Here is a 27,267-nt window from a genome sequence, read left to right as displayed (position 1 = left end):
ACTGTAGATTACTTTCTGTTGTGTGCTCCATTCCGGATCTAATCCTGGACCTCTCTAGCCATCTCTCCTGTGTAGTCTTCTAGGCTATAACGATTTGCCATAGAAAGGGCCCACAACTCTTAGGACCCGCCTCCCACAAATCCATGGGATCACATTTCAATGGGTCCTTTTCATTGCTTAGTAATCTTCTATTCATTTCTTGAAGTCCTACCACATTTTCCACATTTGTTGTTCCAGACGTGAGTCTGCAATCCCACTTGCCTCTAACTCTCATTACTCATCTGGCCCCAACTAACTGTGCTAATGAGTGATGGGAAGGTCTCCTGAAGACCTCGGGGTAAGATGAAAATGAGGCTGAAATAAGGGAGACTCAAAATGTACTATGTGCACGCGGCCACCTGCACAACGTCCCACTTTGCGGAAGAGCTGGTAGATGGGTGACCGGAAGACACGCTAAAGCGAAGTCCATCACAGCAACCAGAAAAGCATCTCAACACAAATACGTCTAGAGAGAAGGCCTATTACATAGAAAGCTAAGCCGACTGGAGGAAGCAGTGTTGTAATGGGTGTGAAGGAAGAGCGTTAGAAATGAAGGCAGAGAATCTACATGGAAGATAGGAAAGAACAAGAATTGGGCTGGCTAGCCGGTTGCCTTTTGCACTGTTCAAAGGGATAAGCGATCTTGGTTTCCAGTCTGCTTAGTATGAATACCCTTGGGCAGCAGCAGAAACCCGCAGATCGATGCGTGTGGCCTAAAATCTCTCTCTTCAGCTTTAAACCCATTTTTTTTACAGACTGCCTACTGGGTATTTCCACTTGCATGTCCCACGGAGGTCTCACAACTAACAGGTGCAAGGGGTGCCTAGGTGGCTCAGTCGGTTAAGCGTCTGACTTCGGCTCGGGTCATAATCTCACGACTCGTGGGTTCGAGCCCCATGTTGGGCTCTGTGCTGCCAGCTCAGAGCCTGGAGCCTGCTTCAAGTTCTATTTCTCCCTCTGTTCCTCCCTCGCTCATGCGCTCTGTCTCTCTCAAAAATAAAGGCTAAAGGGGCGCCTGGGTGGCGCAGTCGGTTAAGCGTCCGACTTCAGCCAGGTCACGATCTCGCGGTCCGGGAGTTCGAGCCCCGCGTCGGGCTCTGGGCTGATGGCTCAGAGCCTGGAGCTTGTTTCCGATTCTGTGTCTCCCTCTCTCTCTACCCCTCCCCCATTCATGCTCTGTCTCTCTCTGTCCCAAAAATAAATAAACGTTGAAAAAAAATTAAAAAAAATAAAAAATAAAAAAATAAAGGCTAAAAAAAAAAAAACCAACCTAACAAGTGCAAAATTAAATTCATTATCTTGCCTAGCAAACGTGCCCCTCCATCCACCGTTCTCTATCTCGACAAATGGCATTCAAGACCCAAGAACCTGGGACTACCCCTTGATTCTTCCCTCGCACACCACCTTTATCCCATCAGTCACCAAGTTCACCTCCCTGGTGCATCGCTTTCATTTCACCCACTGCCATTACCACAGTCCATATCCTCGCCCTCATTCCCCTAGATTAACTGCAATAGCCACCTTTTCCCCGCCCTCCAGCCCAATCTCCACAGGCAGCCAGAGAGAACTTTCAAGAGCTGTGTCACAATCTGCTCAAAGCCATTCAAGAACTTCCCACTGTCATTAGAATAAAGCCCAAACGTTTTTACACGTCTTATGGGTGTGTGTTTGTGTGTGTGGTGTGTGTGTGTGAGTGAGACCTGGCACCTGCTCTCCAGTGACACGTCTCATCACACCCCACACCAGGCCGTGCCTGGCCCCCAAACTCTAGCCAACCTCGTTTAGTTCCGCGTGCTTGCTGTGCTGTCATCAGCGAACCCGTGTGGTGCCTCGTGTGTCTGCCCCCTAGACTCACTGCAAGCCCTGTGAACCCAGGGATGTTTCAGTCCTGTTCACTACAGGAGCCCAATTTGGTAAGGTTCTTTTTTTTTTTTTTTTAATTTTTATTTCTTTCTTTTTAAGTAGGCTTCATGCCCAGCACAGAGCCCAGCGTGGGGCTTGAACTCAGGACCTTGAGATCAAGACCTGAACTGAGATCAAGAGCTGGATACTTAACTGAGTGAGCCACCCAGGTGCCCCCCACAATTCGGTTGGTTCTTTAAATTTTTTTGTACATTTATTTATTTTTGAGAGGCAGAGCACAAGTGGGGGAGGGGCAGAGAGAGAAGGAGACACAGAATCCGAAGCAGGCTCCAGGCTCCGAGCTGTCAGCACAGAGCCCGACGTGGGGCTCGAACTCACAGACCGTGAGATCATGACCTGAGCTGAAGTCGGACGCTTAACCGACTGAGCCCCCCAGGCGCCCCTGGTTGGTTCTTGACTGATGTTTATCAACAACTATGTGTTACTTTAAGACATTAAGACATGCGTGCCCTGGCATGTCAGCATCTCAGAAACGGACACACACCCGACAATCAACGGTGTGGCATTTTTACTTGGCAACATTTTCTTAGCAGTGTGCAAATGAAGTCTGTCTTACGAGGGATGGCTGCAATCAGGTTCAATGACATATGGTACTCACTATTAAGATCTTTCAATTACCTTCCTCTCCTGTAATTCCCCATCCCTACCAATCTTCTGATAATTTAGCTTCCGATATAGATTTTTATTTAGGCAAAGAACATGACGACCAAAGAAATAAGAGCTCCGAGCCACCTGCCGCTCAGCCTTTTCACTGTGAATTAATAAATCAGCGGTTTTGCTTATAGGTCATTAACACTATTTAGCACCTATCAGTTCCTCTGATCCTGGTCTGCTGGAGTACACGGGCACATTCTGGAAGCTGAGAACCAGACTCTGGGATGGTGCTGTCTGCCCTCTTGAGGCCCTGCACACACCCCCCCCCCCCCATTTCATCACTTGCTACGTTAAATTATATCAGAACCGTTAAATATGTGGCTCTGGAGTCAGACTGCCTGGGACAAGTTATGTGATCTCCGAGCCTCAGTTTCCTCATCTGAAAACTGAAGGTAACAATAGTAGGTTACTGAGATAAGTTGGAAATAGAAGGAAAGAGCTTAGAACAGTCTCCAGCACGTAGCAGACGCTCCACGTGTTTTAGTGGCGCATTAGGACTGTTATTATTATTATTATTATATTGTTATTACGACTATTACTACTACACCACAATCATCATCACTGTCCCTGGACTGGAAGTTCCTTGAGGGCACAAACCGGGTCTCAACTCATCCCTGTGTCGCCAGGCACTTAGTGCTGCGCCTGGTACGAGGAGAATCAGCAATTATTCCATGTTGAACTCACCCCATGTCCACACCACCCTAGGGAACCCTGCCTGAGGGCTGGCCAGCTTCCCTAGATAAGATCCGCCTCGAGTCTCTTTAACTGCAAAGAAACAGCCCAAGCAATGTCCGTTCCTGCAATGGCCTTAATCCCCAATAAAACACACTCTAAATGTGGTTTTGCCCAGCCTTAAAAGAGCTATCCCTTTTCTTCTTGAGTGCTAACCCTTCTCCTTGTATTTTCCAGGTACTCCTGTCATCCTTACTTAATACCAAGGAAGCAGAGACCCACTGAGGTTGCATAATTCATGGAAGGCCCCACGGGAGTGAACGGCACAGCCAGGTTTGTCCCACCCCACCAACCAGCTACCCTCCCAGCTCGGGTATCACGGACAACATTAAAAGGCAGATGACAAACCAGGGAAGAGTATTTTAATATTAGTGTTAAACGAGGTCCAGTATATGTAAATATATATAAAGAGCTATTATAAACAATTAAAAAAAAAAAGTCAAGCTCTGCAATGGAAAGGTGAATACAGAAGAGGCACAAGCAATTCAGGAAAGAAAAGAAACTGATTCTCAACAAGTGCATGAAAAAATGTCCACTCTTACCTAGCAATTAATTACACGCAAATTATTACAATAAGACACCATTTTCCACCTATCAAATCAGTGATGATTTTATTTAGCGTTGGAAAGCGTTGGGGAAATGGGTGTTTTCAGGCGCAGCCAGTGAGAGTGTATGTGGATGGCTATTTTCCAACACATACCACGTCTTAAGACCGTGCACGTCTCTTTGCCCTGATAATCCCATTTCCGGGAATTTACCCTAAGTGACTAGTCATGGATGTGTTAACCACAAAGTTGTTTATCACCGTATTATTTAGAAGAGTAGAAAAGTTGGAAACAGAAATCATCTAAATGTCCAATAGGGAACTGGCTAAAAAAAATAGAAAACAACATCTTTTACTTTATGGGACTATTGTTAAAAGTTATATTTATTGTAGGAGGTAACGTATGTAAAGCACTTTAGACAGTGCCTGACATATATGTGCATAGCAAATGACGGCTATTATTACAGCAAATTTACCAGCAGGAATATTATACAACCATTAAAACGATATGACTGGTAATGACATAACACAGTAAAAAGGCAAAGTAGGTTACAATAAAGACCCAACTTTTGTTTTATGACTATACACACGAACACATAAATACTTATGCGCAGGATCTATCTATACGTGTGTTAAGAAAGTAAAGAATTTTTTTAAATGTATGCCAAAATGTTAACAGTCATGGTCTTTCAGCGATGATCATTTTTGTTTTGTTTTCAACTTTCACATTTTCTAATACACTTTAAGAAGTATGTACTACTCTTTTAATGAGAGGGATAAAAATTTAAGTGAATTTAGGTGGCTTCTTTTTTTTTTTTTTTTTTTTTTAGAAGAAACAGGAAATGTTGAACTTGCCTATTTGGTCAAAGAACATTCAACATAAAATTTTATTCAACAAATAAGTTAATCACAAAATACACACTCTGTTTCGTGTTGTGGACATTTAAGGGCCTAGAGAAGGAAGGACGGAGGGGAAGGAAGAAAGAGGAAGAACCGCAGAAGGAGGAGCGAGTCCGGAACCGGGACAGAGGGGCCCAGAAGACACGCAGAGAAGAGCAGGGGCGCGAGGCAGAGGGCACTGGTGGCTCCAGGTTCCTTCCAATCGTGGGACATTTATGGGGCCCCCGCTATGTCCCAGGCATCGTGTGTGAATGTGACACAGCTTCTGCCTTCCCAAGAGCTTATTTTCCACGTAGTTCCACAGTTTCCTGCTTTCCAACAAAAAACTGAATCCTAAAAGTGACTCGGTTACAACCAGGAGCCTATCTGAGAGCCACCAAATTAGAAGAGGAGAATCTGTTAACTACTCGGATATATCCTGCCACCCATTCGCTTGGGCTTCAAAGTTACTCTTTGGGGTGTAACTTATTTAATGAAAATCCTCTCGTGACTCTTCATCTAGACTAATCCTTAAAATCACAGGGTGCGCCGCTCTGAATGGGAAAGAAGCCAGGCAGGCGTTCTTCTCCGGACTTTGACAGAAAAATGCGCACTACAGTGATCCGGCCAGGACAGTTTCCTCACCACTGGCCGAGCCAAACGAGCAGGGCGCTAAGCAAGTTAATCCCGTGGTTCTTTCTAGCTCTGTCACTTTGTACTAACAGAACGGAGAAACCTGTGACTAGATTCTATTTAGAAACCCGGAAAGTGGTTCACACTGTTCGATCGGTGCAAAGACTGCTAACCCCAGAATACCCGGTCAAGGCTGAGATACACTGATGCCGTGCGTCCCTGCGGGCTGGGTGGTCAAGGGCTTACAAGATTCACATCCGTGCTAGGAAGCATACACCCCTAGAAACATGGAATGGTTAAAGTAAGACTTAATCTCATTTGACGGGAGAGGTTCCTGAAAAGCGGTCAGTTTCGGGAAATCCAATCCAATCAGACTTTAAGCGAGCTGAGAGAGAATTCGATCTAAAGCAGTCGGCGGCCTTCGTGTTTTAAGGGTCCGGAACCCTTTCCTTAAAAAAGCACAAACGCACGTACACAAAATAAGTGGCGTACAATTTCAGGAATCCCGTGCCCTAAGCGTCCGATGTCTCGGAGGGACCCACGGGTAAAAGGCACTGGCAGACACTCCCTTTTTAAACGAACGGAGTTAACGAGAGCCCGGTCTCCCAGGACGACACGTCTGTGTTTCCACGTGCCGGGCTTATCTCAAGGAGGATCTGCCCTCAGAACGCGAATGTGTGCTCTCGGGTTTTACGTGCACAGACGCCCTGGTGGTGACCAACCGGCCCCCGGGAACTCTTACCAGTGTGTGTTTTCATGTGCTCGTCAAAGTACTGCTTCATGTTGAAGTCCTTGCCGCACCACTGGCACATGAACTGCTTGTGCCCGATGTGGATGCTCATGTGCGAGCGCAGCTGGTACTTGTACTGGAACCTCTCGTCACAGTTCTGCAGCGGACACGGGGAGACGCGTGAGAGCCACGCTCGCTGGCCTCGCTGGGGCCCAGCCCACGAGGTCGCTGAGGCTCCCTCTGCGGCGCTGCTATATGTCTGCAGCTCGGTTATTAGCAAGAGGGAGGGCTTCTGCAGAATGATCCCCGAAGCACACCCGACTTGTCGGGATGACTGAGGAAAGAGAAACAACTCGCTCTGTGTCAGTCCCGGGGCTGCCCTAGTCTGGGAGAGCTACCGGGGTGTTAGAAGCGGCACCTGGCGCCCGCGGCCCGCTCCCCTCCCTCACCGCGCCCCCCCTCCCCCGCCCCCCGCCCCGCCCCGCCCCAGGGCCGGGGCCCAGCACAGCCCTTACCTCGCATCTGAAGGGCTTCTCTCCAGAATGCTGCAAGGAGTGCACCTTGAGGGACATGCTGCGTTTGAACGACTTTCCACAGGTTTCGCATGTAAACGGCATGTCTTTCGTGTGTGCTGGAACACAGAAGGCGCCGGACTCACGACGGGCCCGCCGAGCCGCTCAAAGTGGCCCAGACCCCGCTCCTACTGCGAGGTAATCGTGCCATCTTAACCTTCCACGCTTTAATTAGTGAGGCCTTCGCAGCAACGTTCTCAAGAGAGGAAGAGGCCACGACGTTGGAAAGAAGCCCGGGTGCGGAAGGCGACCTACCCCGCGCACGCTGCGCCGCGAGTACTCAGAACGGACACGGCGCGTTTAGTTTCAGCGAGTCAGAACCGATTACGATTAGGGCAAGGCCGTTCCTCAGATCCTGCCCAATCCGACGCGTCAAACACACCAAAGAACGAGGGAAAATGACGGGGGTGGCGAGAAAAGCAGCAGGAAGAACTTACCAACCATGTGTTTCCGCACATGAGCCATGGTGTAGAATTTCTTCTCGCAAATTTCACAGGAAAACTTCTTTTCTGCATACCCATGGACGATCTTGATGTGTTCATGAAGGGACCAGAGTTTCTTGAAGGACTTGTTGCAGGAAACACACTGAGCAGGATAAATAGAAATAATCTTTATTTACGGGGGCCTGCAGAAAGCCATAGCTGCCTACCGGCCCGCGAAACGGCCGTGCCTTAGACTCGGGGCACAGGGCCCGAGTCCAAACCGAAGCCAGTCCTCCGAGGAGTCCAGATGCCAACACCAACCTCTGTATGTTCTATTCTCCGAGACGCATCTTTTAGACACACGTCGGGAGTACAAAAACAATGGCAAAAAGGAAGACGGAAAGAAATGGGAAGTTCCACTCATACAGAAGACTCGACTGCTTTTAGCAAATTAGTACAGTACCAACGAGAAGAACCAAGTTTTTAAAAATAAATGAATTACGAAGAGCATCTGTCTCCTACACGTAAGTCAGCATGCAGGTAACAGGTGCTTCCCAGAGATTACAAACTAATTTTAAAGCAGCACAGATAAAAGCAAGATAAAACACACATTAAAGGTTATAGATCTGTGGAAGCGTAACAATGTTTCTGCACCTTAAAGAATGCATTTGGAGCCTCCATTCACACAATCTATTGAGATTTTATTGTATCTTCCCATTATCTCATTTACTCTACTAAACATTTCCCTCTGGCAGAATTTTCTGTAACTCCTAAACCTCCTTCCCCCTTAGGGCCAGCTCCAGATCTCTCGTACACGCATCTATAGGAAACACACGCGCCAACAGTGCTCAGTTCCTCGTATTACGAATCATGGATAGTCTCGAATATCAGGCATAAAGCGTATCAAAATAAAATATTTCTGGTTAAAGCAAAACAATCCTAGAATGTTCTAGGTAACCACCAGACTCTGGGATATTTAAGGGAACAAGTAGTTATTCACTGTAAGTAAAGATCTTGAGCATCACGATCACTTCGGGAAACAAGAACTCGGAGTGTAAAAAATAAGCCTGTGCTTGGACCTGCTTGAGAAAAGGGCAGACCCCCCCACCCCCCAAAGCCATTATGCAGGGCAGGGTTTCGATTTTTACTTCTTCCTGGGTCGCCAGGATTATCAGGATCTACACATATGAACGAAGCAGTGTCCTTCAGGAATGTGAATAGCACTCTTCCGGCGGATTCCAGAAAACCTGAACACAAGTTTAAATGCCTTATGGTCAGCAACAGCGAGGAAAGTCACAGAAGGAGGATGTACTAAATGCTTTCTTTCTGTCACTTCGTAGAGAAAATTTGAGTAGCAACAAAAAAACCACAACTGCATAAACATCAAGATACACCTTTCAGCAAGGGTCATCACAGAGCCGAAGTCCGACCCCTAGGGTGCAGCATCGCGTCGCGCTCCCTTTGGTCTGAACCAGTTGACAACCGAGCAAGGGCAACGGTAGCTACGGGAGGGCAGGGGCGCCACCACTCAGCCTTCTTTCATTACCAAGCGTAAGCGCGAAACAGGTGACGTCACAGCCGACGAATCAAAAGCAGTGAATGTCTAGCAAATGTAACTTATATTTTAAAAAACCTGTTTAGAGTAAAGCAGTGATCTCAATTGTTGATCAAAAGCAAGCGGGAAAGTGAAGACGAAGGAGGGCTCCAGATCAAGCACGCTCCGAGAAACAAACCCAAACAGAACAATTTCACTTTTCAAAAGAAGTTTAGCTTGAATGCAGCACAGCACTTGTATTTTACATATCTTGCGGAGACGTTAACAGACTTACCTTTTATGAACATTCATCGATATGCATTCACGTGTACAAACCAATACGGCTCAACATAATAGAATTAGCATACCTCTTAACCTGTCACAATACCGTCCTTTCAGGACACCAGCCTGGTTTGAATACCACACTCTGTTACCTTAATGATACCGTACGGGAGCATTACGTAACCCTACCGCCAGGCGGGCAACACTTTCAACCAGCTCAGCCTCTGTTTAAAGTCTGCATATTCCCATTGGCTCAGCCTCTTGATAAATTTAATGTTGTCATCTCTCCACTGGTAAAAGCAAACTCACTCCTGGAGATCTTCCATTTTCACCGGTCTGAGTCATTACGGTTTTTGTCCCCATCAGCTGCACTAGCATCTGGCATCCTTTCAAACCCAGAAGGGGACCTCTCTCTATTCCTGACCTTGACTCAGTGTCTCCCACCTTGACAGAGAAGATGCCAGAACGAATGACACATTACGTATGTCTTACGACAGCGAATCTCAGTGCCAAGTCGGTGTTGACTCTACCTCCTGGGCAATCACCTACAACAGATCCCCCTTCCACGTACCTGGCTTCCCACTAGTCCAGCGTCAGTTAAATGCAATGCTTTTGAAAGAAAATGTTAAGCCTGGGTTTTGAAAAGACCAAAGCAGGAAGGAGCTTTTAAAAAGAGAAATCGGTGACAACTGTCCCTTCAGCCTCTACTGTATTTATTCTCTTGGGCAGATACCAGGTGAGTCTGAACAGCCAGGTTGTATCCTGAAAGGTTTGCCCTCTCGGTGATGAAACCTACCTGAATATTTTTTTCACAGTCTGTTTGCTGGTGAAGGGACAGCTCACTTTCCAGGACAAACTTCTTGCCACACTTATCACAGATCTGCATGCGCCTATGAGTAACGTTCATGTGCTTCTCCAGGTACCAGCGAGTATTAAACACCCTGGGGCACTTCTCACAGGTCAGAGTCTCTTTCTCCTCGCACTTAGCTTTCTGGACTGGGGCTTTGGGCTCCTTCGCGGCCCGCTTCTTCCGCTTAGGTGGCTCTACACTCTTCCTACGCCCTCTGGTAGTCCTGGGAGTCGGGGAAGCGGTAGCTGCGGCCACGGAGCCGGCCCTCCTGGTTCTCCTTTGTGTGACGCTGGCCTTCTCCACCGTCTTCTCCTTCTTCTTCTGCCTTCCGTTCTCTCCGTAGTCATTGCTGTCATCGGTGGCCTCCTCCTCGCTCTCTTCCTCTTCCTCCTCACTGCTTGTCTTCAGAACAGGAGTCTCTTTGGACTGAGAAGAGACACCCTTTTCCCCTTTAGACACATTTAATGTTTGATTATTAAGGTTTACCTCCACTATGATCTGCTCCCTTTTGTAAGAGACTTCCTCCTCCTCCTCCTCGTCTGTGTCATCAGAATTCTCCCGGTCTTCTTTAACAGCATGCACGTCAGGCACTGCCCGTGTCTCCCTGAAATACGGCTGTTCCTCTGTTTCGTGGAGATGTGGTTTGCTCATCTTGGTGTCCACTAACACAGAATAAGGACTTCCTGTTTCCCTTTTGTACACTTTGGTGGACAGGTCAAGTTCTTGGTTGGCACCGTGATAAAAGGTAGATGGCGCTTGACCACGACGGCTCTCTTCTTGTGCCATTCCTGCTACACGCGCAGCACAGTTTTCAGCCAGCTCCTGACCAGAACTGGCTGTGTGGCTCATGGGTACGTGGCCCGATTTATTACGCAGTTCAGACTAGAGAGAGAGAGCTCTCAAACAGGGTAGCTGTTAAGCCTCCAATAATTTTCCATCCACAAAGAACCACCCAAATGGAAAAAGGGTATTCCTGGGACCTGTGTGCAATTCTTCCAGTGTTGCAGCACCAAAGCGGAAGTCGGAAGGTTTGGTATTATGGCAAGAGCAGAGCACTAGGGATTTTTCTTCTGCAGACAGCTGCAAGTGACTTGGCGCATCTTATCTACAAAGAAAAGCAAAGAGGAAAAAAGGTCAGATACCACTATTTCCTTCTTACAGCATGAGCTTACATCACACCACAAACACAGCTGAAAAGGATTAGACTCTTTATATATACAATTCTTCACCCTGCTTAAGTGGTTCCGCGTGGGCCATTATTTTACTGGGCTACTGGTTTACTAAATCCGACACGTATTTTGTCAGAGTGTAAAGTCCACGACAGCGGGAGGCATCATCTGTCCGGTACACGGAGATATTTTTAGAGCTTCGCACAGGGCCAGGCGCTTAGTAGGTGTTGGGTATACGTTGGACGACGAACTGGGTGTCTACGCTTGCATGGCGTTCATTATGCTAGGTGCTACGGCACATAACGGTACGGCAGAATATACGGTCTCTGTCCACAGGGCGTTTAGTCTTGGTATATAATACGTGTCATACGCGAAACACACAAGAGCTTTATGCCGGCTGGCTTTCTTTACAACCTTGGTCACCACCATCCACCACGGCGAGGGCTCAAAGAACAAAGCTGGCAGTGAGCTAGGAGGATAGAACAGCTAAGTGACAGAACTCCAGAAGAGACAGAAAATGTCCTCGGCCTTCAATACGGTATAATCTAGGCACAGACATTACTGGATTCAGGTTTGCTGGAGCAATTTCCAAGTTGCTACGTGTTTTTAAGTCTCCTCTAGGTGAACGGACTAGATGCGCTCAAGAGCTGGGTAATTTTTCATGTGTCAGTTGCATGGAGGTCTAAATTCTAAGAAACAGTAACCATCAGGTTGATATGGTTCCAAGAAAAATAAAACCGTCCATTAAAAAAAAAAATGAGAAGGGCACATAATTTGCTTTGTGACATACCTCACATTGCTGTTTAGTCAACCACCTAATCTCTGAATCATGAATATTACTGCAAACACATACCCTGTCCAGTCGACACAAGGAAGGAAACTAGCCTTTGCTGAACGCCTCCTCTGTGCACCGGCAGGTAAAGGTGCTTGTTATTATTTCTATTTGAAAGCCACCACAAGACTTTGGGGCTGGTTTTGAAACTCGCTTTTAATTTCTATTTTTTTTTTTTAAATCAAATCACTAAAAAAGGAAAAGCACGCACAGCTGCCCAAGTCAAATCCATGGCAAGGTTTATAATGGAAAGAGCAGCCCTCTGCCTACTCTGTCCTATCTGAAACCCATCCCCCACAGACGAAGCCATTCAACTACTTTATTAGCCCCTCCCCCCAGGATGTGCTTCCGTATTTGTAAATATGACTGGATTTCTATTTCTTGATTTTTTTCAGTTTGAGACATTACTATTTGTCTCTCACTTTTGTTTTCTTACCTTATTGCTCCCAACCTTCCCTCCATCTTCCCAATAATAGTTGGATCACCGCTTTTTGTTAAATCAGTATTTGTTCTTACGTTATTATGACTATAATATGTGGCTCATAACTACTACTGTCATTCCTCTGTGACTATCTTCCGTCTTCTTTGACCTTATGGATGTATTCTTTTAAAAAAAGTGATTTTACTTTCATTTCAGTGGAATTTCAGAAACGCCTGGCGATAAACACCACTATGTTTTACTTGACATCTGAACAGATATATTTGTACGTTTTTATAGTTATAAATGAGGAAGTTATGCCTGTGAGAGGCTAAGTAATCTAAGATCACATACCCATTAAATTAGAGAAGCAGTGTTTGCCCCAGGCCTGCCTGACCCCACGGCTCATGGACAAATGACGCTCCAAAATAATTTCAACTCAGTTGTCCCTATAAACCGCGTACCTTTTGCCCATTTCAAAATTTCATACCTCATAAGGTAAGCAGGAAGATCCCAGTAGGTTTTAATTCTACTTAGCTTTATTTTGCATGTGCCAAAACTTCTGACCCAGGGAAATAATGTAAACTACTACAAATCACGTTAAACTTACGCTAATTATCTCAAATTTAGCAAGGGAGGAGAGACAGTAAAATTCAGTTAACCAGCAAACGCTAAGAATTAAACAAAAACCGGGAAGACAAAGAACAGTAATTGCGGGGAAATCCTCTGCGGTCATCGTTAAGGTGTTCTTCGCAAAGACCTGTGGGTCCTCAACCTTGGAGGCGTGTGGCAGGACCACGTGTTCTAACCCCACCCCTCCCCTGTCGGTGGGTGCGGTACCATGACTACTTCTGGACTGCACATCGTGAGCACAGGTGACATGCCGGAAGGGCATTTTCTGACCAATGAGACACCCCCCACACACACACACACTCCCCTTTTCTCTCTGCCTCAGGGACCACCAACCGTCAAGATGACAACTGCCATCACTGGTATCAACCTGGGACCCCGAGTGACTAGAATGACCTACAGGATAGGCGCGGTGCAGGGGATTTTACTTTTATTTTTTATTTAATTTTACCCAGGGTGGGTTTTTAAGACCTCTGAGATCTTGTGTTGTTTAGTACTATTGCACGCATCATCTGGCCTGGCCTAGCTGGTACTGCCTCATCCACAAAAACGAACACATAGGGCAAAGGCTTAGGAGCGGGTGAAAGGGGGCAAGGGAGGTTATGGGAGGCGACAAGGACAGCAACTCTTATTATGCAGTGGTGAAATTACTGGTGAGGCTTATCACCTATTTGTCTCCGAAGAGAGAGCACTCACCGCTCCACCAGGAGAATGGGACTGTCCAGAGACAGTGCTGCTTACCATCGGCTGTCCGTGACAAATCATGACATGAGAAGGACGAACGCAGAAAAGCATTGATCGGTTTGCAGTCAGGATTAAAGGAGTCCAGAAAGTCAGCGGTTTGTAGGTTAGAAGAAGCAGATGCTTAATAAAAACAGGGAAAGTCTTTGAGCTACAGACGCTGATTAGAATTCAGTCCTGAGGCGGGATCAAGAACTACTTACTGATAAAACCTCCCACTGGATTAAGGCGGGGCCCAGCAAAAAAAAAAAAAAAAAAAAAAGAGACTAATGAGGAAAGCAGTCTCTTAGCATACGTAGCTACAAAGCCTAGTTCTCTAATGTGAATCAGTTGAAATGCTATTAGTAAATGGGGGAAATGATGTCAGTGTAACACCCAAGTTCTTCTGTTGGTTTCTATGAGATGTTCCCCTGCGAGTTCATGTTTCAAGTGATCAAGAGAAAGCTTTCTCACAATTAAAGAGAGAGCCTTAGCAACCTACGAGGACCTTAAGAAAAAAGCTGAGCATCCAACTTCCGTGCCTTCCTTGAATGCTAGGAGCGGCTGGTTCAGCTGCTTCGTGAACCACCACACTTTCCACTTTATGGCTCGTCAAGTTGAGGCATGTGTTCCCCTCCCGGGTTACAAAATTGTTTTGGATCGCCAAAGCCTACCCCATCTCATACATCAAAATTTTAATTGTAATGAAACTGGTCTCTACCGTAAGCGAATGTCTTCAAGACCCCAGTCTCCGGGGAAGAAACCACTACCCAGGGGATTAAGTCTTGTAGAGGTTCGACTGACTGATGCTGGGTGCACATGCCTATGGCGATTTAGTATATTTACATTTAGAACATATTATTTAATATATTTATTCTAATACATTTACTTTAATTATTGTTTTTATTGGTACACCGGTTACAGTGTTTCACAGATTTTGAGTGGTCTGCCCCAAACTGATTTTTCCCATAAGCCTCATTCATTTATATATATATATTTTTTTTTAATTTTTTTTTCAACGTTTATTTATTTTTGGGACAGAGAGAGACAGAGCATGAACGGGGGAGGGGCAGAGAGAGAGGGAGACAGAATCGGAAACAGGCTCCAGGCTCCGAGCCATCAGCCCAGAGCCCGACGCGGGGCTCGAACTCACGGACCGCGAGATCGTGACCTGGCTGAAGTCGGACGCTTAACCGACTGCGCCACCCAGGCGCCCCTTTTAATTTTTTTAATGTTTATTTATTTTTGAGACAGAGAGAGACAGAGAAGCCTCATTCATTTTAATGTATGATTCTGCAAAATCCAGGAAGACATATATGGCATTATAGCAGAAATACCTATCCTCAAAATTAAGTCCAGGAAGAAGTATGGGACCAATAAGACAGATCTCTGTAGCAAATTTAAGTAGGATTAGAAAAGAACTGTGGATGTGGCTAAGGCCCACAGGGCTGACTGGAAATAAACTTTTTTAAAAAAGCCAATTAAGGGGCGCCTGGGTGGCACAGTCGGTTAAGCGTCCGACTTCAGCCAGGTCACGATCTCGCGGTCCGGGAGTTCGAGCCCCGCGTCGGGCTCTGTGCTGATGATGGCTCAGAGCCTGGAGCCTGTTTCCGATTCTGTGTCTCCCTCTCTCTCTGCCCCTCCCCCGTTCATGCTCTGTCTCTCTCTGTCCCAAAAATAAATAAAAACGTTGAAAAAAAAATTAAAAAAAAAAAAAAGCCAATTAAGTTTTTAAGAGTTATACGGCCAAAAGAACCTCCAGACTGGATTAAAAGAGACCATGACTGATCAAGACTTAAAATGCTCCTCTCGGTCCTCAAGCGTCTATGGGAGGAGGCAGGCCAAGAAAGCTGATCATTCCCCTAAGGGGGCATCTTCTTCGTGAGTCCATTCTACATACAATTAAGAAGATTACAGGAAAAGAAGGGGCACCTGGGTGGCCCGGTCGATTAAGCACCCGACTTCAGCTCAGGTCATGATCTCAGGTTTGTGGGTTCGAGCCCTGCGTCAGGCTCTGTGCTAACAGCTCAGAGCCTGGAGCCAGCTTTGGATTCTGTGTCTCCTTCTCCCTCTCTCTCAAAGATAAACAAAATGTAAAAAAATAAAAATTAACAATTAAAAAAAAAAAGAGGATGAAGCGAGGGAGCAAGGAGAAAACAGACCTTCGAGTTACTCCTAAGGAGCCAATCAGAGTCTATTCAAGAACATTCTCCCAACCTGAGGAGGCCCTCTCAATGACTGCTCTGAGATTTTAGAATTTGCTATAGTGCACTGACCGCTACAGTTCTATTCTTGCCCCCTTTCAAATGGGAGTCCAGTAGATAGTCATGGCTGCACTTTGTATGTCGGGGCAGTGACCATCTGTCAGTTTCTTTCACACAAGTCTCTAGATCAAGAAAGGCAACATCTAGATCCAATGTAGAGACTGCTGTGCGTCATCTCCTCACAAAGAGACCACCAATCGTCATACCCTTGAGTCACTCTGAGGTCCTGGACTTGAAGCTTGATGCCCTTGATGAGGCGGCCAAAGGCAAGCTCAGGACAAAGCACAAGCTAACACCCTGCAGCCCTCCCTCCCCAAGTGCTCCCCCCCCACTTCTCCCCATGGGATACGTGTGACATTCCTCAGGCACTCCTGGCTGCCCCGGAACAAAGGAAAGGGAAAAACAAATGGTTAACTGATAGAGATCACAGTCATGCAGGACATGAGTCTCCATCAGTTTACAAATGTCTCAGCAAATTACAAGAAAAAGGCAATCTTATCAATAGCCTAGCCTCCAGAAACGCACAGGCTCAATTTCCTGGAGCCCTAAAGTGTGGCACTCCCCTCCACAGTGATGCGGGGCACAACGGCAAGAAGAAAATGTAGATAAAATTAAAATTCTTTACAACCTGCAGCCCACTGACAAATACTTGAGGCAAATACAGAGAATAATAGTCCTCTAGGAACCCCCTACCGTCTTAATGTCAGTGCTTGGCTGGAGGGAAAAAGAACTTTAGCTCAACAATAGCAAGGCCTCCAGTATCTTATGAGTCCTCTTTGGCCAATAAAAGTCCTTTTGGAAATGTCCATTCTTCCTTAGCCACCCATCCCCCAACTCCGTAGTATATAATCCACTCCTCACAACCCAGTGCAGCTCTTTCTGCCCGCGGGTCCTCTCCCCTCCCCCCCCCCCCCCCCCCCCCCGCACTTTAACAAGTCAATCACCTTTTCTGCACCAAGAATTCTTTCTTGGCCATTGGCCCCGGACCTCCCCCCACCACTTCAAAACCGCATCACCATGACTGGCTAGACCTTGGGGTTCCCTACCTTGCAGAGGAAGTGAGTGTATTTTGCCAATGAGAGAGACCAGACAGTATCTGATGAGCAAAAGCGTGGTGCTGTTTATGAAGTATTCTCAGCTGGCTCCCTGGCAGGGCTGAATTCCTGCCCCTACCATAGCCATGCGGGGACTACCTGACTAGTTGTGGGCACCGTGTGAAATAAGACCTGTGCATCACTTCTGAGCTACTGTAGTTCATTGCCAAGAAGAGGCCCTCCAGACCGCTTTTCCCTCTCAGGCATGGGGACCAGACGGTTGCTCCATCAATCTGCATCCCTGAGTGATGTGAGCGGAGCTTCCCTGCTCATTTACCATGGCCACGCAGCGAGAGCGAAGTCCTTCACTGATTTCAGCCCAGGGTGGGCAGTGATCTGTTATGGCAGCATAACCTAGCTAATGTAGTTCTTTATATGTACGCTTATACATATTACACGGATCAGCTGTCTCGGTCCTCAGCTAGACAGCACAGACAGTAGAATTACTAAGTGAAAAGTTAAATCCGAAAGACAAAGGGCTTAACACACAGGGGAGTTCTTTACTTAGTAGGTTAGAAAATGAGACTATTCTTTCTTTAAAAAAAAATTAGAGTTAGAGGGTTTTATTCTATTTTAAATGACACACGCATAAACGCCTTCCCACATGAACCTGAGAGGGGCATCTCACCACCATTACAATCAGGGACACTCACAGAAACATCAACAAACCACACGGTCGCAACGGAAGATGCAGTCTAACTGTTCGCTTTGAAACACACACGGGCTCTCTGCCCGCATTTTACTTGCTTCATTTGATTTTGGCACCTTTACCCTTCACTCGATTTTGGTAATGATCTTCCTTTATTCTCTTTCCAGAAGACTTAAACTATCTCCTGAGAGCACAACTGAGTAACCTTTGCAAGACCAAAAGCACACGAGGGAAACGGAACATTCCATGTTTCGTTATCCAACTCCTACTGTGTATCCTCAGTTCTAACTTACTTATTACAAATCATCTTAGCTTCATTTTTTAGAAGGGTCTCGAGGTGAATACACGGAGCTCTAAGAACCTGAAAGCAGACAGAAACAGCAACGAAGAAATAACTCTCATTGCTATTTAAAGCCGTTTAAATTCATCTCTCTTTGGTGTTACAACAACACAAGTTCTTAGACATTGTTTTCTACTGCTTCTTAGATTCCAAACTAAAGCAGGTCATTCCTTCGTGTCCTGCCATAAGTAACGTACACAACTTAGGAAAAAATGTGGTACGTATGCTAAGGGGTAAAACAAACTGAGAAGCAAGCAGTCCTGGCACTCTATGAGCTTGACCAGCCACTGGGAAGAAAACACAAGTTTAAAAGAAAAACTAGAGAACGCGATAGCATGTTATAAACAGCAAAGTACAACTTCCAGAATGCACGCTTCTCAATGCCACGTTCCCCCCAAGTGGATTACAAAACAAACTTACGTAGTCTTCGAGAGTGTTTATTTACATTTAGTTTTAAAAGAAAAACCACTTTGTCCCCTGAAAAGTTTTAATAGTTAATTTTTGACAAACCCAACAGGTTTTTTTTTTCCCCTATTAAAATATGCAACTATACATCCTCCTCGTGTACTTGGGGCGAGTCGCTGCAAGTTGAAAGGGCAACTTTGTAAAGCGTATCACTCTGCCACCCGTCCTGACTCCTCTTGCGGAACCGCTTCCTCCAGCCTGTTTCCAAGGCCAAACTACCTGGTGCCCAACCGTGGTCCCGCTGGACGGAGGTTTCCAGAACCTACACCGACTGAGGAGAAGGCCAAGACCACAACAACCAAGAAACGGAAAGGAACAAGGAGGGAAAGAGAGATGTGTATTGGCAAAATCCTTCCAAATAAATAAATAAATAACGAAATAAATAACGAGATAAATAAGGTCCACCAGGAAGAAGGGACAGGATGACAACTGGGTCTGTGACAATAACTGTCTGATCCTTTATTCAAAGCCCTGTGGCTTTTGCAGAAGGCCACTCACTTCTTTCTTATTAGGAAAGTATGTTAGTGATACATTTGCCAAGTAACAACTAATCTTAAAGTCTCTGGACAGTCAAGTAATTATTTAACAACTACTATATACACTGGAGTTTAAAAAAAAAAAAAAGCAGAAATCTGAAAGTTTAGAAGAGAGAAAAATTTCTCCAAGTTGGAGAAATTGGAAAAGTCTGTGAAGGATAATATGTTTCGGAAAAGTCTGAATGGCAGGTATATATATGCATATTCTATTATATATTACATATAACAAAACTAATACACAGTTAAGCAAGATAGAGTAAGTTTTAAAAAAAGTTAAAAAGTTGAAGTAGAAAAAAATAAAAGTAGGAAAGATAATACCTGGAATTTGGATAAAATAAAAGCAAAAACCGCCTTATACTAATTATCAGTATTGACAAAAATAAAAATTTTAATATCTGAATTGCAATTCAAAATACTGTTTTACAAGAACGTGTTCCTTATGAAATAATTATTTAATCTCTCTACCTGGTAATTAAGTAGAGTTTAAAATTCATGTCCACACTAAAAGCTGATTTTTTTTTTCTTAATACAGTAGGTTCTACTCATCTGAAATGAAAGAAATCTCACCAAGTCCTTGTCTTTTTCTTTCTTTTTAATGTTTATTTACTTTTTGAGAGAGAGAAGGGGGGGGTGGGCAGAGACAGAGAGGGAGAGAGGCAATCCCAAGCTGGCTCCACACTGTCAGCACAGAGCCTGACGTGAGGCTCGATCTCACAAACCGTGAGATCGTGACCTGAGCCGAAATCAAGAGTCAGACACTTAACTGACTGAGCCAGCCAGGTGCTCCTGTCCTTGTTTTTTTCTTAAAAATAATCTCTAAGAGTAAGACAACTTTCAAGATACCTATGGTGGACACTCGAAGTCTGACTACTTCAGATCCTAAATTGCTAAGTAATTTTAACAAGCAGGGTTAATGATGGGACCAATAACCACAGTTCATTTTTAACCCAAGTTTTGGTACTGTCTAAAACTTGATCAGTCTGTGTACCTCAGTCTGTCGACCTGTAAAGTGGGAACCAAGAACAAGCTGCAAACCTGGAAAGCTCGGTAAGGTCTACTCCCTGATTTACAAAATGCATACGGTAGTGGTGATAATTTGCATTTATACGATGTTTTACAATGTGCACATAGCATATTTATCATACATTTGTTACACATTTATTAAGTGCCTACTATGTGTTAGGCGCTGCAGGAGTTGGAGCCATCAAGGTGTGCAAAGGTCTAACCAGGGAGACGGACGTGAAAACCAGTCATCGCAGTACAGCGTGATAAGGACAATTGCAAAAGACAGCACAGCCCGGTGGTTAAGAGCACAAACTCCGAGGCATTAGAAATCTGGCTCTGACACGTTCCAGAGCTAAGTGGCTTTGGTCAAATTACTTAACCTCTCTATGCCTCAGTTTTTGCATCTGCAGAATGAAGACAATTATTGTGTGTACCTCATGGTATGTTACTGGGATTAAATGAGTTAATAAAATATAAACGCTTACGAGAGGACTTAGCCACAGTAAGTCCTATTATAAGTGTTTCCTGAATAAACACACTCACCTATACCTATAATGTACAGAGGCAGTGCAGGAAAAGGAGGTGACTGACTGGTGTAAAGGGGGGGGTCACCTGTTAGGGGAAGTTTCAGAGATGAGATAAAGCTGGAGCTGGTTCTGAAGGACAAGCAGAAGTCAGAGAGATGGAGAAGGGAAGTAGGCAAAGTTACAGGCAAGAAACTCACATGAAAAAGACAGGAATGAAACCACATAGGGTTTTGTTTGTCTTAGTTAAGCAGCGTTGCCCTGCAGTGGCTTGGACTGCAAGTTCCTATTTCACAGCTGAGGCTCAGTTTGATAACTTTCCCATTATGGTTGCTGGATACGTGATGGAACAAGGGCTGGAATTCTGGTGTTCTAACTCCTAGTCCCGTTTACCAACGGCCTCTCGTTGCGCTATGACAATTATTCCAAAAGATGTAGTTAGGCCTTGAACCACAACAAAAAAGTCTCTCATGAGACAAAGTAAAAGAAATAAAATGTTATTCAGGGGTCCAAGTTTGAAGCTTCGCTAGTGAATGCCCACCTCCCTGCACGAGGCCCCCAGTGTTGGGTCACTTCCCAGGGACACATCTCAGGTCTCAGCACGCCTCGCCTGCACTGGGTGTTCCACAGGGACCAATCTGACAAGGTAAAAATTTAATGTGGTTCAGTTCGTTTTCTCGCACCAATACTGTTAAGTTTTCAGCAGATGAAACCTTAAGAAATCTGTAGACTTTAAACTTGGGTGTGTAAAGTGGGAGTTACAGATACAAAACTGACAGTAAAAAACGTTCTGAGTCACAAGATCAGTAGCACGTTGTAAATGTCCTTCATTTCCAAGGGTAGGCACAGAACAAACCTGGGACGCACTAGAAAAGCCACCGACACAACACGTAAAAATCAGCTTTACAATAAGCAAAACCTCAAATGACATAGATTACTGGGCCATATTTTAGATCAATATTATAAAGTGTTCTCAGATGCCTGTATTTCATATAGGTGCAAAATACAACTAATTTAAAATTTTTTTACTGTTTATTTATTTTGAGAGAGAACACGTGAGAGCGAACAGAGAAAGGGCAGAGACAGACATGGAGAGAGAGAGACAGCAAATCCCAAGCAGGCTCCCCACTGTCAGAGCAGAGCCTGAGGTGGAGGTTTGAACTCACGAACCCGTGAGACTATGACCTGAGCTGAAACCAAGGGTCGGACGCTTAACTGAGCCGCCCAGGTGTCCCTACAACTAATTTTAATGTAATCTCACCTAATAAGATTTCATATGTCCATTCTTTTTTAAGCAGTCCATCTAATCCGTTGTCTGTAAGAAATGGAATTGAGAAATGCTTGTCACCTTTAGTTTTAGACAAAGCTTTTGCAAAAAATAAAATTTCACTGAAGTTTTGTACACCTACATTTAAATGAGACTGCCACTGTGTTTCCTCAATAACACACAGGAGAAGCTAGGAAAAAGAGGACAAAGAGGAGGTACTCCTCCTAAGGGACTCCCCAATTACCTTCGAAACATCCACAGTCTCCACATTTCCATTCAAGACAATAAAAACTAACGTGCATTACTCATCACAGTGGCTTAGGCAACCTTAACTTTTACCAATAACCCCTGAGGGCCAAAGGAGAAATCAAATACTAAGCAGGCTACGCTGCAGGGCCTGGATGATCACAGTTATATTCAAAACATCTTTCCATTATTCAACTCCCAAACATCATCTACAAACAGGAGAATATAATTTAAACGAAGGAGCTCTTTTTAAAAATTTTTTTAGGGGCGCCTGGGTGGTGCAGTCGGTTAAGCGGCCGACTTCAGCCAGGTCACGATCTCACGGTCTGTGAGTTCGAGCCCCGCGTCGGGCTCTGGGCTGATGGCTCCGAGCCTGGAGCCTGTTTCCGATTCTGTGTCTCCCTCTCTCTCTGCCCCTCCCCCGTTCATGCTCCGTCTTCTCTCTGTCCCAAAAATAAATAAACGTTGAAAAAAAATTTTTTTTTAATTTTTTTTAAAGTTTATTTATTTTTGAAGGAGAGAGAGAGACAGAGTGTGAGTGGGGGACGGGGCGGGGGGGGGGGCCAGAGAGAGGGAGACACAGAATCTGAAACAGGCTCCAGGCTCTGAGCTGTCAGCACAGAGCCCGACGCAGGACTCCAACCCACAAACCACGGGATCATGACCTGAGCTGAAGTCGGACGCTTAACCGACTGAGCCACCCAGGCGCCCCACGAAGGAGCTCTTTCAAAAAGAAGAGTAAGAGTTTTTGCATTCCTGCTATCTCTTCCGTTAAAACCCGACAAAGTCCTGGCTGCAGGAATACTCAAGTAAAATTCTGTGCCCTTAAAAACAACCAGAACGTATCCACGAGATACAGAATCTTGGAAAGTCTCAGGCTAGCCTTGACCCAAATTGCTTTATGGAATGAAGCTACTTAATGCACTGGTCCATTTTCAAAATGGCTATCTGTGTGAGGACCTGATCATTTTTTTTTTTTAAGTTTATTTCTTTCATTTTTGAGGGGGTGGTGCAGAGAGAGAGGGGGAGAGAATCCTAAGCGGGTTCTGTGCTGTCATCCGAGAGCCCTACACGGGGCTCAATCTCATGAACCGTGAGATGATTACCTGAGCCAAAATCAACAGCTGGACGCTTAACTGACTGAATCACGCAGTTGCCCCGGTACACTGATCAATATAAAATTCAGAGACTTAAAAGGTCTTATAAATCTTTCTTGTTCTCACTGTGGCCGCCTGTAATGTAAGCCATTATGAGAGGCCTATACGTATGTCAACTGACTAGACCATTGTGAACTTGAATGGAAAACTCACTCAGAAAATGAAAATAATGGAGAAAGGCCCTCATTATATTCCTATGTTTCACAGAAATAAAAATCGCAGCTATTCCAGACGTGTAAACAAGGAAATGCTGGAATTTACCAAAAGACAAATGACTCTTACTGTTTTCTCATTAACTGTTCACACTTCAAAAAGTTAACACTTGGAAAAAAAGCTGAACTGAAATAGTCTTAAACCAACAGGTATAAACAGTCTCACACAAAGATATCTGATGACAGATGGGAAGGTTTAACCCAACCCTAACATACCCAAAACATGGCCAATGGGAAGAGACAACTGCTCTCATACTGCCTGCTTTTTCCCTCCCATAAGGTCTGTATGTTGCTCTAGTTGGCACAGCAATTTTTACACTTCTGAGGATCTGTGGAAAATTAAAGATCTTCTCCCCGAGAAAAATGAACACACAAAATTTCACATGCCATTTCAAGGAGTTTGCCCATTTCCAGAAACCCATCCATGGAACCCTCAGAGGTCCAAAACCCCCAAGCAAAGACCTCGTATCATAAGCAGATTTTACTTTTCCTGATTTTGTAACATATATGTAGTGAGGTTTACAAATTAATGTTTTCTCCTCTTCCTACCCTTTCTCTCAATCTCTACAGTGTATCCACGATCAGAAGTGAATTAACAGCTGAACGAAAGAACACTGATGAGTGACATCATTAAGTATGGAATAAAAGATCTTGTATGAACACCGATATACTACTTAACCAGGTATGTGACTTTGGACGAGGCAACTGATGTCACTCAATCTCACCGCATCCCCTCATAAGACTAGAATAAGAGCGCCCACACCTACGTAATCTGGTAACACAGGCAAAGTTCCCAGTACATGGGGGGGCTTTCAGTGCTGGCTCCTTTCTCCTTCTCAGTTGAGAAACTCTTTCTCAAAGAAGTTATAAACTATAGGTGACAGAGTAGAGATTTATGTAATTTTAGAGTTTGTTGCACACATTTTTCCATAGTGAACATGAGGTAATGAAGATGAAAAAAAATGCAAAAGATAGGGAAGGGAAAGTAAGGTTCAAAAATGAAATGGGCTAATTATCAACAATAACCAAACTATGGATAGAGTTCAAATGCCCATCGACTGATGAATGGATAAAGAATGTGGTGTATATATATAATATATACATATATTATACACACACACACACACACACACACACTCACATAGACCCCCCCCACACACACACAATGGAATATTAGCTATCAAGAAAAATGAAACCTTACCATTTGCAATGATGTGGATGGAGCTAGAATGTATTATGCTAAGTGAAATAAGTCAATCAGAAAGAAAAATACTATAGGATTTCACTCATACGTGGAATTTAAGAAACAAAACAAATGAACATATGGAAGGGGGTGGGGAGAGAAGGGAAACAAACCACAAGAGACTCTTAATGACAGAGAACAAACTACGGGTTGATGGAGGGAGGTGGGCGGGGGATGGGCTAGATGGGTGATGCACCTGTTGTGATGAGCCCTGAGTTTTGAATGGAAGTGATGAACCCCTGAATTCTACTCCTGAAACCAATATTGCACTGTATGTTAACTGACTAAAATGTTATAAATAAATAAACTAAACAAAAACCAAAAAACGAAATGGGCTAAGCAGACCCATGAAAGAAAAGATACTCATCATCAGGAAAAGGCAAATCAAAACTACAATGAGCTCCCATCTCACACCTGTCAAAAGGACTAAAGTCAAAAACTATGATGTTTTTGTGTTAAATATAGTAACAGAATACAATATAATATTTATGTGTAGCACTGTATAAATTTTGAAAATGCAAAAAAATTTACAAAGTGGCAAATTTAGAATAAAATCTGTAATCCTAAAAAACAAGCAAAAAGCAAACAAAAACAAAGAAACAAAAAAAAACTAAAAAAAACCAAAAAACAAAACCAAAACCCACCAGCAGCAACAAGGGTTGGTGAGGGTGTGGAGTGAAAAGAACCCTCATGTGCTGTTGACGGGAATACAAACTGCAGCAGCCACTTTGGAAAACAGTTTGACGGTTCCTCAAAAAGTTGAACACAAGAGTTACCGTATGACCCGGCAATTTCACTCTTAGGTGTACGCTCGAGAGAACTGAAAATGAATGTTCATATAAAAACTTGCACATAAATGTGCACAGCATTACTCACAGTAGCCCCAAAGCGCAAACCATCCACAGGTATACGAACTGATGAATGCACGAAGAAAACGCACATCCGCATGGTGGAATATTATCAAAGCAAGGAATGGAACAGAGACACAGTGGAACATGGATGAATCCTGAAAATGTTATGCTAAGCGAAAGAAGCCACACACAAAAGGGAATCACCATAGGATTCCGTTTACATGAAGTGGTCAGAATAAGCAAATCCAGGGAGACCGAAAGTAAATCAGTGGCCGACAGGAGCTTGGGGTAGGGAGGAGCAGGGAGGACTGCTCGTGGGTTCCAGGTTTCTTTTCGGGCGATGCAAATGTTCTGGAGTCCGACACTAGTGACGGCTGCACAACCTTGTGAACATACCGGAAACCACTGAGACCGTACATGTTTAAACGGCGAGTTATATATGGTAGACGAATGATTATCTCCATAAAAATAAATAAAATGAAATAGGCTACCTGGACACGAATAGTCCAAAGGTGGTCTGAGAAAATAAGATTACCTGAAAATTATGACAGCTTACATAAAAATGACACTGCTGGATGAGTGGCTGGGCCATAAGCTAAGAGCTGGGCTCGGACAGCAGAGTGCAGTGAGACCAGGGAAATTAAGGCAGGGCTCTGCCGGGCTCTTCCGTACCGCTGGGCAGGCTACTCTGCCTTTCCAGCCCTCAGTTTCCTCAACCATGAAAATAAGGGATTCCCTTCCAACACTCACATTCACTCACACTGTGTTGATCATGTGTTTCCATTCTTTTGCCTAATTCCTCTGGTCGCCACGTCATTCCCAACCGTCTGAACATGAAGGGCTGTCGTACGCGCCTCTCTCCACCCCCAGTTCCCCAGCCACGTTCCCACAGAGCACTGCTTTTTAAATACTGTGTCTCAGAACCTGCATTTAGGTCGTACTTTTTAAAAAATGTCTCAACAACCAAATATAAAAAAAGAGCCTATCATAATTTCTCGGTCGGACTGTCCAGCTTTACCATAATTTCCATTTGAGTTTTCAACGTTAAAATTGGCTTATGAATCTCAGGTTGGGGACACCTGTTAAGGGAATATATTATCTATGGTCTTGAAATAAGTATGATACTAAATGAGATCAAGCCCACAAGCTGGCCTATGGTATAGGTTAGGTTTTTCCAAAACTGGGTCCACTACGCTTTCTCAGTGTGGAGACAGCCACGACCACACTTACCACCCTTCCTTGGATTATTCTATTCAGTCCTCTGCCTTGGTAAGAAAGCATTTAAGGCAGTATGCCAAACAGGTTGTGGAAGGAATCCAGGAAGCCTCAGATACCTCAGAAATCCAGAAGCCTTTTTCCTTTATGTTAATGGTCCCTTTTGTTGGTGTTTGTTTTTCAACGTAAGTTGTAGGCCGTAGGCCGAGTGAAACAAAACCGGGTAACAATGCCACGACTATGTCAAAATTAAAGGCAAAAGGGCCCAACCACTCCAGAGGTAAAGGACAGTGCAACTTGACTCGGTAGAGGTGTTTCTACATTGGAGGCTGGCACACTGACCCAAGAGATCTTCCCTCCCTCTGGGGAAGCACGGCTGAACACAGAGAAGTGGATTACTAGGGTTCGATTCGGGTTTTTACCCTCGCCACACTGAGTTACGGTTTTGAATCTTCACAAGACAGTATACCCAGGATATCACAGGCTTGGAAGAGATGGGACTCTGTTTACTACAACTGTTACTCAAACACAGGTTTATTTATAGGTGCCCAGATCTCCTTTTTTCCTCCAAAGAGAGAAATAGCTTTTTGATTTTTTTTTCTGATTAAAAAGGTGACGTTTATAGTTCAAAAGGGT

The 27,267-nt window shown here is 44.7% G+C and overlaps 1 protein-coding gene across 2 annotated transcripts in view; it reads right to left on the bottom strand.

Annotated features, from left to right (window-relative positions):
* The window catches only part of ZNF652 (zinc finger protein 652), a 56,525-nt gene that overhangs the window by 6,218 nt on the left and 23,040 nt on the right, over positions 1-27,267 (bottom strand). For both annotated transcript variants that reach the window (XM_023243410.2, XM_023243408.2), the window contains 4 exons: positions 9,741-10,899; positions 7,144-7,291; positions 6,650-6,765; positions 6,147-6,291 (listed from right to left, as the gene is read on the bottom strand). In XM_023243410.2, coding sequence (XP_023099178.1) covers positions 6,147-6,291; positions 6,650-6,765; positions 7,144-7,291; positions 9,741-10,643 — 1,312 coding nt within the window. In that variant the 5' untranslated portion in view covers positions 10,644-10,899. The remainder of the gene's footprint in view (positions 1-6,146; positions 6,292-6,649; positions 6,766-7,143; positions 7,292-9,740; positions 10,900-27,267) is intronic.

The sequence above is a fragment of the Felis catus genome, chromosome E1 (assembly GCF_018350175.1).
Source record: "Felis catus isolate Fca126 chromosome E1, F.catus_Fca126_mat1.0, whole genome shotgun sequence".
Classification (NCBI taxonomy): domain Eukaryota; kingdom Metazoa; phylum Chordata; class Mammalia; order Carnivora; family Felidae; genus Felis; species Felis catus.
Note: the sequence above shows the minus strand (reverse complement) of the source record. Positions and strands in the feature narration are given on the sequence as shown.